Source organism: Hemicordylus capensis, chromosome 6, assembly GCF_027244095.1.
Source record: "Hemicordylus capensis ecotype Gifberg chromosome 6, rHemCap1.1.pri, whole genome shotgun sequence".
Classification (NCBI taxonomy): Eukaryota; Metazoa; Chordata; class Lepidosauria; order Squamata; family Cordylidae; genus Hemicordylus; species Hemicordylus capensis.
Genome location: NC_069662.1, coordinates 114422973 through 114436034, shown reverse-complemented (window position 1 = coordinate 114436034; position 13062 = coordinate 114422973). Strand labels below are relative to the sequence as shown.

General features: G+C 42.7%; 1 protein-coding gene across 7 annotated transcripts in view; it reads right to left on the bottom strand.

The window, feature by feature from the left end:
- Positions 1-2730: 2730 nt before the first annotated feature.
- The window catches only part of ANKRD28 (ankyrin repeat domain 28), a 216101-nt gene continuing 205769 nt past the window's right edge, over positions 2731-13062 (bottom strand). For all 7 annotated transcript variants that reach the window (XM_053262156.1, XM_053262157.1, XM_053262159.1 and 4 more), the window contains one exon: positions 2731-4707. In XM_053262156.1, the coding sequence (XP_053118131.1) occupies positions 4421-4707 (287 nt within the window). In that variant the 3' untranslated portion in view covers positions 2731-4420. The remainder of the gene's footprint in view (positions 4708-13062) is intronic.

Sequence of the window (13062 nt, the reverse complement as noted above, 5' to 3'; positions counted from 1 at the left end):
CGAGACTTTGGAATGCACTCCCTACTGAGATACGATCCTCCCCATCTCTGACAATTTTTAAAAAGCATTTGAAAACCCACTTCTTCACCCAAGCTTTTTCAGCTTTTAATCTGTGGATGATTTTTAAATTCTTAAATTGTTTTAAGTTTTTGTATATGTTTTAAACTTGTTTTATGCTATTGTTAATCTCCCAGAGATGAAAGTTTGAAGCGGTGCACAAATTTGATAGATAGATAAATGCCTGTGCTGACCTTCCTGTGTTGGATGGGGTTGCACTCCCCTGGAAGGAGCAGGCACTGAGCTTGGGAGTACTCCTGGACCCAGGTCTCATTCTGGTATCTCAGGTGGAGGCTATGGCCAGGAGTGCTTTCTATCAGCTTCGGCTGATTCGACAGCTGTGTTCATTCCTTGAAGAGGACGACCTCAGAACAGTGTGTATCAGCTGGTAACCTCCAGGCTTGACTATTGCAATGCGCTCTACATGGGGCTGCCTTTGTACGTAGTTCAAAACTTCAGTTAGTTCAAAATGTGGCAGCCAGATTGGTCTCTGGGGCAACCAATATTATGCCTGTTTTGAAACAGTTGCACTGGCTGCCAATTTGTACAGTGGGTATAGGAAAGAATCACCCCCTTTGATAGACCTTAAATTCTGGTTCCCTTACATCCTCAAATGAAATGTGACCGAACTTGAACAGTTCTGTATGGAGGAGTGGGCAAATATTGCTCCGTCTAGATGTGCAAGGTTGATAGAGAAGTATCCCAACAGACTCAAGGCTGTTATTAAAGCAAAAGGTGGTTCAACAAAATATTGACATTGTGGGGGGGGTGATCCTTTTTCAATCTCAGTAATTCTTGTTTTTTATTTCTGACACTTTTTCTGGACTGTAATTGTGATGTTTTTCAGTTGGATGTTATAGGTTGCATTGGATAAGTACAGCTGGTGAAGGGAATTTTCTTTGTGTTTTCATTTCAGGATGTAAGGGAACCAGAATTTAAGGTCTGTCAAAGGGGGTGATTCTTTCCTATACCCACTGTATTTGGGCAAAATACAAAGTGCTGGTTATTACCTTTAGAGCCCTGAACGGCTTAGGTCCAAGTTATCTTAGAGAGTGCCTTCTTCTGCACTATTACCACCACATGTTAAGGTCATCTGAGGAGGTCCGTCTTCAGTTACCACCAACATGTCTGATGGTGGCTCAGAGGCGGGCCTTCTCTGGAGCTGGCTCCTGGGCTGTGGAATGCACTCCCGGCAGAAATCTGTAATCCGAGTTCATTTTTGGCCTTCAGGAGAGCCCTTAAGACCTATCTGTTTGGCCTGGCCTTCCAGGGTTTTTAAACTGATTTACTTGTTTTAGTAATGGTTTTATGTTGTTTTTACAGTTTTTGATTTTAATAGTTAATTGATTTTAGTTTGTTTTAATGTAAACTGCCTGGAGCCATTTTTGGAAGGGCAGTATAGAAATCAAATAAATAAACAAAATAATAAATATATAGTTTTATGTTATATTTTAACCCAGCCACAATTCTGAGCTCCCTTTATAAAAATCATTTCTCTGGGTTTGTTTTGCTACACTCTACTTTTTTCTCGCCCAAATGAAAACACCAGAGAGTTCCAGAAAAACAAGGAGAAATATCAGGTATAATACTGATCTGATTTTTGAGCGATGCAAACAAGTAATAAAGTATCATTGTTTTCAATCACTTTCAGAGTTCCAGACCTTGGAAGCCTTATTCACCATAGGGATCTGCACGAAACATGATTCAAGTAGCAGATCACAGCTCATCCCCCACACCCATAACAGGGAGGAGAGCCAGTTCATACTGCTCCTCAACCACTCGCCACCACAGGAAGTTCTGTGGTGCTGCCCCCAACTATCATCATGCACTGGCGGGACGTCTCCCACCTACAACACCAGCATTCACATGGCCTCCATGCATGTGCGGCAGCCATGTGCGTGGTCACATTTGACCACGCAAATTGCCACCGTGCATGCGCAGAGGCCATGTGCGTGTCAGTGTCACACGAGGGCAGCTGGGAGATGCCCCGCCTGTGCATGATAGCTGGGGGGAGCGCTGCTGAACTTCCTGTGGTGGCAAGTGATGGAGGAGCAGGTATGGACCTGCTCTTTTCCCTGTTAAAGGTGGGGAAGTGCTGCGATCCGCTACTTGAATAGCATTTTGTGCACATCCCTAATTCACCATACCAGCAGAGATGTCAGCTTCAAGAAGCAACCAAAATTAATGTAAACTGATTTTTCTTTTATCAAGAACATTAAGAAAACCAATATCCAGCTAGCTCACAATTAGAGTGTAATGTTTGTTATCAAGTCTGGTGAAGTTAACAGATCTTTTAGTTAATCTGTAGTAATCCATTGCATTCTTCTTAGACAATTCCACAGGACATTAAGAGTGTGATACAGAAAAGCAATGTCTCCTAGGCTTTTCAACTGTGCAATATACCATATAACACTCCATATATAGTATATAATATATTATAGTACTTATAATGCTCTTAGTAATCATGTCAGCCAACCACTGGCCAAAAATACAATGATCAAAAGGCCTCTGTAGTATACCATTAAGCTTCTGAATTATTGATCTCCACATTAGAGTTAAGAAGGACTAAAAAGACTTTGCAGAATAGAATTTATAGACCTGAGGTATTCAATTTTAAAAGCCCTTTAAAAAATTAACAATTATCCCACACTGATGCACAAATTATTCATTAAATACAACTCTCACATCCGGGTTTTATTATACTCTGTAAAATATACACAGGAATCTTGATGTACTGAAAGAGTGCAGGTAAATACAGTATTCAAGCAGTCGCTATTTCTATGTACATGCTCATTAATTCTTCAAAAACCCACAAAATTATCAAATAGATCAAAATACTGTCCTGTGTTTCCACACTTTGTTCAGAAAACAAGCTGATAATTTACAATGGCATTAAAGTTTCCAGTTTCACAATACAAAAAGGATAAAAGAAGGTGGGGGGTCAGTTTATAGCAGTTTATTTGTATTTTACCTCAACATGCAAGAAAATGTTCTTGCATGTACATAAGCAGGTTTAATTATAACTGTTACTTTTCAATTAAAGCAGAACCAAATAAAGTAAATACTTCTGTTTGAACAAACTTCAGCTTAGGCTTGAGAAAAAGTATTCTGTTCATTTTTTTTAACAGTGGCCTATTATAAATTAGAGAAACATAGAGCAAGTTTTAATTATAGCAGGAGGAGTTGTGTCTTTTGATAAATTCCAAAGTGAGACACTTTGTATATGTTCCCAAAGATCCGACACTGTACCTTTTTCATAAGACGACGACTATTTTTAAGTCAGCCCCAGCCGCATTCTGTGCCTTTAAAAGCCTAGTTAAAAAAAATTATATACACCATAGAGGCACACATTTCATTTCACTATATGATGTAGAGGATTGGGCAAGTTGTAGAAAATTCCATTTTCCTAAGGCAGCCTTGCAGGGCATCAGGATATTGCAGTTCTGTTTTTCAAAGCAGTTTCACTTGCCCAGATAAATTACCTTTTCTGTATTCTGAATAAAAATATATACTTTAAAACAGCAGGGTTGTGGGTTTTTGTATTTTGTAAATGAAATAAAACTGTGCAATAATTACTGCATCTCTGTCTCCCCTTCCTTTATTATACTGTACACTCTTCACCCTGACTATACCTGGTTAAGCTAGTTAGAGCTTTCGGACTGTAAGATTGCAACAGGTTTTTAAAAAAATTTATCTGAGAGAAAAACAGAACTGAAAATTACATCACCTTTTCTTATGGTACATTTAATAGTGTCGGAAGGCTGTTAGAGGATTAAAAACAAATCAACAATTAAACCAAATCTAAAATTAATTGCCAGAAGTAATTTAAGGGTCAGTTAAGACTATTACTTATTTTACCTATTCAAGTTTCCAAAAAGTTTTTTTAATTAAAAAAAAAAAAGGTTTAAGTTATTTGGTCCTTTGGCGATTTGCTGCACAAACAATGCCTTCTGTACCAAACTCAATTATTGCCTTCAAATTGTCTTAGATTTATTGGTAGGATTTAAATCTACTGTCCATTTTGTTGTAGAATTCTGTGTTCATTTATAAGACAGTGGTGCACAGCCTTGCTGGGATTATTCCTGGCACCATGGACAACCCAATACACGGCAATTAAATAACATTCTGTGTAATTTTTTGCATCACAGATTCCAAGCATTTTCAAGAATTTGTTTCTTTTGCATAACCTGCTTTTTAAAAATTTCTGGGAGTCACACAAATCTATCATGTGCACCCATATTTTTAAAAATCTTCTTTTCGGACAGTCCTTTTTTACATTCCAAGAGACTGCTTTGCTTTCTCCAGCACCACAATCTTGAGATTCAGCAAGTGAGTTCACTCTTCAGACCTCCAGTGGAGCTTCTTAATAGGTTTCAGAATCCGAATCATTAAGTTCATCTTCTTCCATATAGGGATAGCCATCTTCCCTGCCAATGTTGTTGAAACTACAGTAAGAGCTATGTTCACTCCTGATAATTGGCAAGGAGTCGAAAGTGACAGTTTTTGAGGTGTTGGTGTAATGATTAATGGCATTGAACGTAAGGGAAGGTAACGTACTGCTCGAGGAAGTAGGCATCATTGTGGCCAAAATGAGAGCTAGGCAATCAGCCACATCCTTATTGGGAGCACAGGCCAAAGCTGGTGTATAACCTAGGGTCAAAATAAGATCATATTAATTTTTTTAGAGACAGGCACAACATCTTCACACATTTTCTGTCAGACCAGTCAACCGATACAGAGCAAAATATAATTTGCTTAAAACTGGGTTACATGTTTGTTAATAAAGGGATATGACATCACTATATCCAGGAATCTAGTCCAGTAGAGGAGAGTGTGTTCTTAAGCCTTTCAGGAGGTATAATCCTGCACTATTTCAGCTGTTTGTACTGTAGTATGTACTTTATACAGCAAAAGCATTTTATTTGGGTGGAACTAAAGTACAGTGGGGAAGGGAACTGGGTCTGAGACTGTTAACAGCTCTACTGCTTGAGAGCAGTGTGACAGCACTATGGCACTGCTCCTTTCCAGGGTTCATTTGTCTGTGCATAGCATCTTGCTAATTATTGTTGTTGTTGTTTACTGGCACTGACTTCATTTCCACCCAATGTTTAAGAACCTAATCTCTCAGCTAAGAGGTACAATTCATTCTCTCCATATTGTACCATAACATGCTGTTCAAATTTAAACAGCAACAGGATTCAGCCTTTGAAGAACATAACACCAAGTTCCCAGAGTTACTACGTGCCAACTTTAAAATGGAATTCAACAAAAACACGATCAGTGCAGAAAAGGTTACAGTGAATAGGCAAGCCATCCTTCTGAGTACATTAAAAACAGACAAGTCTTTCTTTTGCAGTCACATGTACTAGCTGAGGAATGGGGATGTCTCCTAAATCTCATATACCATTTTTAGTAATATTAATCCGTTCAGCAGCTTGCCATTAGGTAGAATTGTGATTTTTTTTCATCCTATGTGAAATAGTTTGTTTAAAAAACCTTGTTTAAAGATTCCCATTTCTCTGGCAGAGCAAAAACACAATTCCATTGACTGAGGTGATTATAACACTGCTTAACTTCCATGCAGTCTTCTGAAATGTGTGAGAGGATTGGTTGAGTTGTGTGGATTTATTTTGCGCCAGTTACTGAAAATGACTGGAAAAGTATTAGTAAAAGGATATTCAGGAAATCTGCCATTTGTAAATTCCTGCATGATTACAAATGTCTTCACTGGCAATGAAGATTACATTGGAGTGGAGATGAGGGGAATGAAGAGCATAAGGTCTTCTGTTTCTGTCAAGTCTGATGAAATTGCCCTCAGGGAATGATAAACCTCTTGAAAATAAAGGGCAACCATTATTACCACTGAATAATTTAACTCATCTCTGAGGTCAGTAGGGAAACAGACTAAATCAGGAATTCTCAGTGTTGGGTCCCCAGATGTTATTGGACCAACTCCCACAATCCCCAGCCCCAGTGGCCTTTGGTTGGGAATTATGGGAGTTGAAGTCCTTTAACATCTGGGGACCCAACACTGAGAATCCCTGGATTAAATCACATAGGTCTTGGATTCCTAGGTGTGTCAGTGGCCTCTTCCTTCATTTTACCTCAGAACTGCTATGCCTCAGTACTCCTATTTGGCTTTTATAATCCTCCTGCCTTGTAGCAGAAGGGGCTGCTAAATTCCTTGTAAGTGTCAGAGGGCCCAGGACGTTTAGGCATGACAGGCAGACATCCAACTGGTGCAACATTACTTACCATATGAGGTAGGTAAAATGAAACAAAATGAAGAGGCCACTGCCATATAGAAGCAGCAACACTAACAATGCTGAGTATTTGAGGACGATGTGATAGAATAGGCCCAATCTACCTCAGATAAATGAGTCAAATCATCAAATATATGAATAACTTTATTATGATCATTGATCAATTGCACACACAAACAGATGCTGCTGCACTCAGATAAGAGTTAAGTCATACAGAATACACCAACACAGAAGCCTCTTGTAGCAGCATCTAAAAAGAAGGACTGGAAATTAGCTGTTGGCAGATCTTAGCAGCCGCACAAAATTTGGCAACATTGTAGGTGACAGAAAGTTTCTTATCTGCAAGAAGGACTGTGGTGTAAAATTCAGCAGACTGGCTGGAAAAATGTGATAGCAGGGGAGAAATAAGACTGTACCGGCTATCATTATAAAAAGGACAAAACAGCAGCACATGGTGTACAGATTCGACCTCACCTGAGCCACAGGGGGAAAACCAACTGGTCAGAGGGGTTTTCAAAAACCTTCCAGATAAAACTGTTGATGGTAAGGCTTCATATCTTGCTCTGAGAAACACCGTGTGATGACTCGGTAAAGAAAGGGACAATAGGTAGCTAGCAGGTTCCTGGTTAAAGTCACCAAGGTGCCATCTTATGATCTCTTAGATGGAGCTTAAATCATTCTGGTGTTTAACATCCAAGGCCCTCTGTTTGAGGATGTGGCTTGACTGTAATCTACCGTGTTTCCCCGAAAGTAAGACCTAGCAGTAATTTCTGATGTGCCGCTAATATAAGCCCTCCCCCGAAAATAAGACCTACCCGAAAATAAGACCTAGGCGGGAGGAGGGGGTTCGCGGCCGCGCGCTGGCCGCAGGGATCGAGAACGGCAGGAGATGGGGTTGAAACTTGGGGCACTACCTCGGAGTAAGTTGTTCTGTGCTTGCCTGCCGTGGCGGGGGAGGTGTGTGCAAAATAAGACCTACCCGAAAACAAGCCCTAGTGCATTTTTGGGGCCTAAAATTAATATAAGACACTGTCTTATTTTCGGGGAAACACAGTAGTAATGGCAAATATTCAGTACAAATGCCAAGTGATGACAGTTTGCCCAATAGTGCTCGTGTCCAGCTAGATTGAAACCTATCGGCCAACGTAAGAGGGATCAGTCCCAGAGGGGAGAAATGAAACCTAAGCCAATAACTGAGGATTAAAATCCATGCTTTTGTTTCCACTCTCTGGACTGGAGGCCCATTCTCAACCCCAAATTAATAACAGTTGCCCTTTATTCTCAAGAGATTTCTCTTTCTAGGGGGTGGGGCAGATTCTACCATCTCTGACATAAATTCTCCTCAGATGTTACTAAGGCAAAAGGCATAAAGAGCAGGAAACAGGCACTGTTCACTCCTGCTTCTCTGCAAGGTTGCTCCCCTCCCTTAAAAAAAAAAGGCAGAGAAAAATAAAAATAATTTCCCCTTATACAGGAATGCCTAATAAGAGGGAGATTTGGGGGGGAGGGGAGATTTTTTAAGTTGTAAAACTAGCTCTAATACTAGCCTTGTGGTCTTCACTCCTTTTACCTCCACTCCTAAAAGACTATTCCCCTCACACTCACTAGTGTTCCCTCTAAGGTGTGTAGATGCACACAAGTTTTTTTTATGTCCGCTCAGTTAATTTTTGATCCCACTCAGGCTGAATCAGGAAGGCCCCACTCTGAATAAACATGCACACACACTGCCTTGGTAGTGCTGCCCAGAACAAAACTCATTCTGCACACAGATCAAAAAAATTAGAACACTGACCCCCACTCTTCTCCACAGTTGCTCCTTTAAGGCGTGGGGAGAGAAAAAATTAAAAAATACCATATTGGAGAATAATAAGCATTTTTAAATCAGTTATTTGTACTATCACTGAAATGGTCTCGGCGCACAAAGAGAGATTTTTCACTGAACACCTTTTCTCTTCTCACTACATCTTGTAATTACTTTTTGGTGAGAACTGATCAGTAAAAATTTTTTTAGGAGACATTCCCATTGAACCTGATCCACTTAATTAGGACAGGGTTATGAGTGGGAAAGAGCTTTGTTTACTTACTGTGAAGGCTACTTCTTGCTGTTGGGTTTAAGGATATCTTGTGTGGTTTATCCTTCCCATGTGCTCCAGAGACAGAACTATACAAATTAGTTCAAATGCTTTAAGCGTCTGGGAAGGATAACCTCATCTAGTTCTGACTAGCCAAGGCAGAGTAAAAAAGAGATAGGAATACAAGCTTACAAACAGAATTAAAAATAAAAGAGGAGGACGATCCTCAAAGTAGGCCCAGACACTGATGTCATCAAATCCAGCAGCAAGAAGAAGCCTTCACGGTAAGTAAACAATGTTTCTTTCTCTGCTGCTGGACGAGGACATCTTGTGTGGGACATACCACAGCCCATAATTAAAGATGGGAACATCCATACCTACTCTGGGGGAAGAACCTGCTGCAACATCCTCCTGCCAAAGAAGCATAGGAGTCAATCTTACACTGTTTAGTAAATGTGAAAGGGGACATCCATCTGCAAATCTCATGCAGTGGAACATTTGTGGAAAATGCCACTGGCGTGGTTGCTGAACGAATAGAATGAACTAGGATATGAGTAGGTGAGTGAAGGTTTTGAGTTTTGTATATGAGGACAATGCCTTATCCATCTAGCTATTGTAGAATTTTGCCCATGGAAGAGGGTGAAAATTAGACAAACAGTGCCTCTGAAGACCTGTGCTGTGCAGTGCGCCATATATAAACCTTTAAGCATCTCCCAACATTCAGTTTGTTCCTTTTCAGAGGGGTGCACAGGATTGGGACAGGATGGAAGGACCACATTTTGAGACTGATGAAAGGCCGAGGACACATTGAAGCTCTTCTCACAATCAGTTAGAAGAGCTTCCAGTGGGTCTGTGGGGAGAGCAGGTTAACTTACCCCTCCCTGCAGATGATTGCTGAGCCGTCCCTGGGTGGCTGATTGGTCGACCACACAATTACTGGCTCTGTCACTGAGCTGGTTGGGGTGGCGGGGATTGGGGGCTGTCCGACCTCCAGAAGTCCCAGGATGCCCCATGCGAGTGCGTGGGGCATCCTGGGGAGACCCCCCAGGACCAGGAGGCTTGTTTTAGTCTCTCGACAGGGGTCTCTTTGTGTGCCGCTGTGGCGCGGAACCGCACTGCAGCAGCACACAAACAGAAAACATGGGTTAGCAGAGTGCTTGCTTCGCTAACCTGGGTTAAGGGGAGGGCTTTTTTGGCAAGCCAGTCACCAGAGAACCACCAGGCTCGCCTACAAGCTCGGTGATTCTCACAATGGAGGAAAAGTGGGCTGGGCTCCTTTAGCCCGGTTTTCCCCCATAGTGAGAATAGCTTCATTGGGTCTGAAGGAGGAATCAGTATTAGTCAAACTGAATCAGGTGTGAAAATGTAGACGTTCCTATGAACAGAGAGGGTTTGAAGCTCAGAAACCCTCATTGCTGAGGTGATTGCTACTAGGAAGGCCAGCTTGAATGAGACCAGCCTGAGAGATATAGCCCATATGGATTCAAAAGGAGAGGAGCGCAATCATGTAAGACAATGTGTAAAGTTCCAGGAAGGGAAGCAGGAGGGGATAACATAATGGCACCCCCTGAATAAACGTTTGAAATGAGGATGAGAACAGAGTCTCTTGCTGGAGATAGTAGAGAGAATGCCCACTAAGGAAGCTGTTTGGCATTTGAATGTCAGCTTTTAAGCCCTTATCCAGACCATCCTGAAGAAGTTGTTCTTTTATGGTCACCATACCCCTAAGAATGGAGTGACGAACAAACCAGCAAAGAAAGGCCCTCCAAATATACTGGTATATCCAGTATACAACACCTACCAGTGTTGGTAGGTGCTCATCTGGATGTCAGAATGGTGCTGAAAACTTTAGGAGAGTAACCATGCTGGTTACATGTCAGAACAGGTCCTGACACTCAGTCTCCAGGCGGCAAGTCAGAACCAGGCCAGATCTTGATGGCAAACAGGACCTCGTTGAAACAGATCTTGAGTTACTGGAAGGGACCATGGATCCGAGATTGCCAGGCTGCGAAGTTCTGAAAACCAATGTCTCCTTGGCCAGGAGGGGACCACTAGCAGAACTTCTGCCTGTAGTAAACCTATCTTGCATAGAACCCGACTTAGTAGGGGCACTGGAGGAAATGTGTAGAGAAGACCTGGGGACCATGGAGTCAACAGGGCATCCACTGTTATCCTTTGCATAGGAATAGAGTGAAGAAACTGGGCAGTTTGTTGTTGGGGGCCACGAAGAGGTCCACCTGTTGGTGCTCTTGGTAAAGAACGAGTAGATCGAATGTCTGCTGTTTTAGGTTCCATTCGCCTAGGTGAATTTCCTTGTGACTTAATCAATGTGCCATGGAGTTGAGGACTCCCTGGATGTGAGGGGCGATAATGGAAGCTTGGTGTCTCTCTGCCCATTGGAGTAAAGTACAGACTCCAAGTATAGGGACTTCTATCTGGTGGTGCCCTGGCAATTGAGCTTTCGCTGTGATGTTGGTATGCACAAGGATATATTTCTGGCAGAGTATGTAAGTGGCACAGTGGGGAAATGCTTGACTAACAAGCAGAAGGTTGCTGGTTCGAATTCCCGCTGGTACTATATTGGGCAGCAGCAATACAGGAATATGTCGAAAGGCATCATCTCATACTACGCGGGAGGCGGCAATGGTAAACCCCTCCTGTATTGTACCAAAGACAACCACAGGGCTCTGTGGTCTCCAGGAGTCAACACCAACTTGATGGCACACTTTACCTTTAAGTGCTGAAAAGCAGCACATGAGATCTAGGTGAATGGCTCTCAGTTCCAGCCAGTTGATAATGTGAACCGGTTCTTCTGGTGTCAATTTGCCCTTTGCTGTGAGATTGAGGCAGTGGACTCCCCATCCCAGTTGGCTGTCATCGGTCGTAAGAATAATCTGTGAGGGGAGTGGGATCCTGCTATTGCTTCCTTGAAAGAGATGGGTTGGGGAGGTCCACCATCTGAGAGAATGAAGGATGTCTGGTGGGAGCTGTAGAGTCTTATGACTCCTTTGGGCAATGTCCATTTGGTATGGAAGGAACCATTGCAGCAGACATAGGTAAAATCTGGCCCAGGAGACAGAGTCAAGAGATGCTACCATTAGGCTTAGGAGGCATGCCAATAACTGTAGGAGAATCTTGATGTAACACTGGGTGGAACACACTGCTTCCTTCAAATTCTGTGTGCGTTATGGAAGAAGGATCCGAGCGAATGTCTATGGTGAACCCCAGATGCTGAAGTTGATGCGAAGGGCAGTGGTGACTTTTGGCCCTGTTAACTAAGAAGCTTTGGTTAGTTAAGGTTTGTAAGGTGGGCTTTGAGGGCTGACTGGAGAGCTGGTGATTTTATTAGGAGATCGTCTGGATAAGCAAAGATACGGACGTCCTGAAGTTGCATGTGAACCACCAGGCAAGACAGAATCTTTGGGGAAATCCTTGGGGCTGATGACAGGCCTAATAGAAGGGCCCTGTACTGGTAATGTTTGCCAGCATACTTGAAATGGAGCAAGTGGTGGCTGGCTGGGTGAATGAGAATGCGAAGATACACTTCTGTTAGATCAATGGAGACCATAGAGTCTAGATGGTGTAGGGACTCTGCTACTGACTGGAGGGTTTCCATCCTAAAGCATCTGTGCTTTATCCACTTGTTCAGGAACTTGAGGTCTAGAGTACTACCCTGATTGTGCTATTCTTTGGGGGGATGGTGAACAAGGCAGAATAAAAGCGCACCCCCTGTTGAAAGAGTGGAATTGGTTGTATAGCGCCAATGGAGAGAAAATAGTGAATTGCCGACAGCCGGCCTGATTGTTTGGTAGGTGATTGTGAGATGGGTGTTGCAAGGAAGCAGTTGAGGGATGAGAATTCAATTCTATCTTGTATCCCTGTACAATTGTGTGGAGGATCCCCTGGTCTGTGGTGATCATTTCCCAGGAGTGGAAATGTTCCGTAAGGTGATTCCCCTCTCGTGGGGCTGAAAGTCAGGATTGTTTATTTGACCTGGGCTGAGTGTTGAAGGATTGGCGTGGTTTAGGGAAGGTCCTGTTGGTAGGTCTCTGCCTGTTCCAGGAAGGGCACTGCACTTTAGTATCTCTGTCCCTGGTCCAGAAGGAACTCCTGAAGGGGCAAAAGGATTGGAAGGATCTTTTGGTCTGGGTGTGCCCAAACGACGCAGTAGAAAGTGCTTCCCTTTAACTTTGGTTCCCACCAGGATGTCTTTCGGGGCTTTGTCTCCAAAGAGTATGGAGCCATTATACGGAACAGCGGCTAGATTAGGCCATGAAGCGGTGTTGACCTGCCAATGTTTTAAGCACAGATTGTGTCTGGCTACTACAGTGGGTGCGGTGGAGCCAAACCTGATAGAATCCAGGGATGCCTCGGCCATGAAGGCTTGTGCCTTCTAAACTTTTAACAGTGAGTAGGATCAGGCGGGTGATTGTGAATTAATTCATCCAACCAACCATAAAATGGATGCCCTGGCCGATATGGAAAAAGCAGTGGAGGAATGGATTGATAGGGAGGATGCTTCATGGGATCTTCTAAGAGCTGCCTCAAACTGTTTATCACTGGGGTCCCTGAGGATCTATCGCCATTCTTTGGGAGAATGGGACCAGAGAGGAGGGCTACCACAGGGGAATCAGTGGAAGGAAACTTGAAAAGGTCTGAATTTTCTTTTT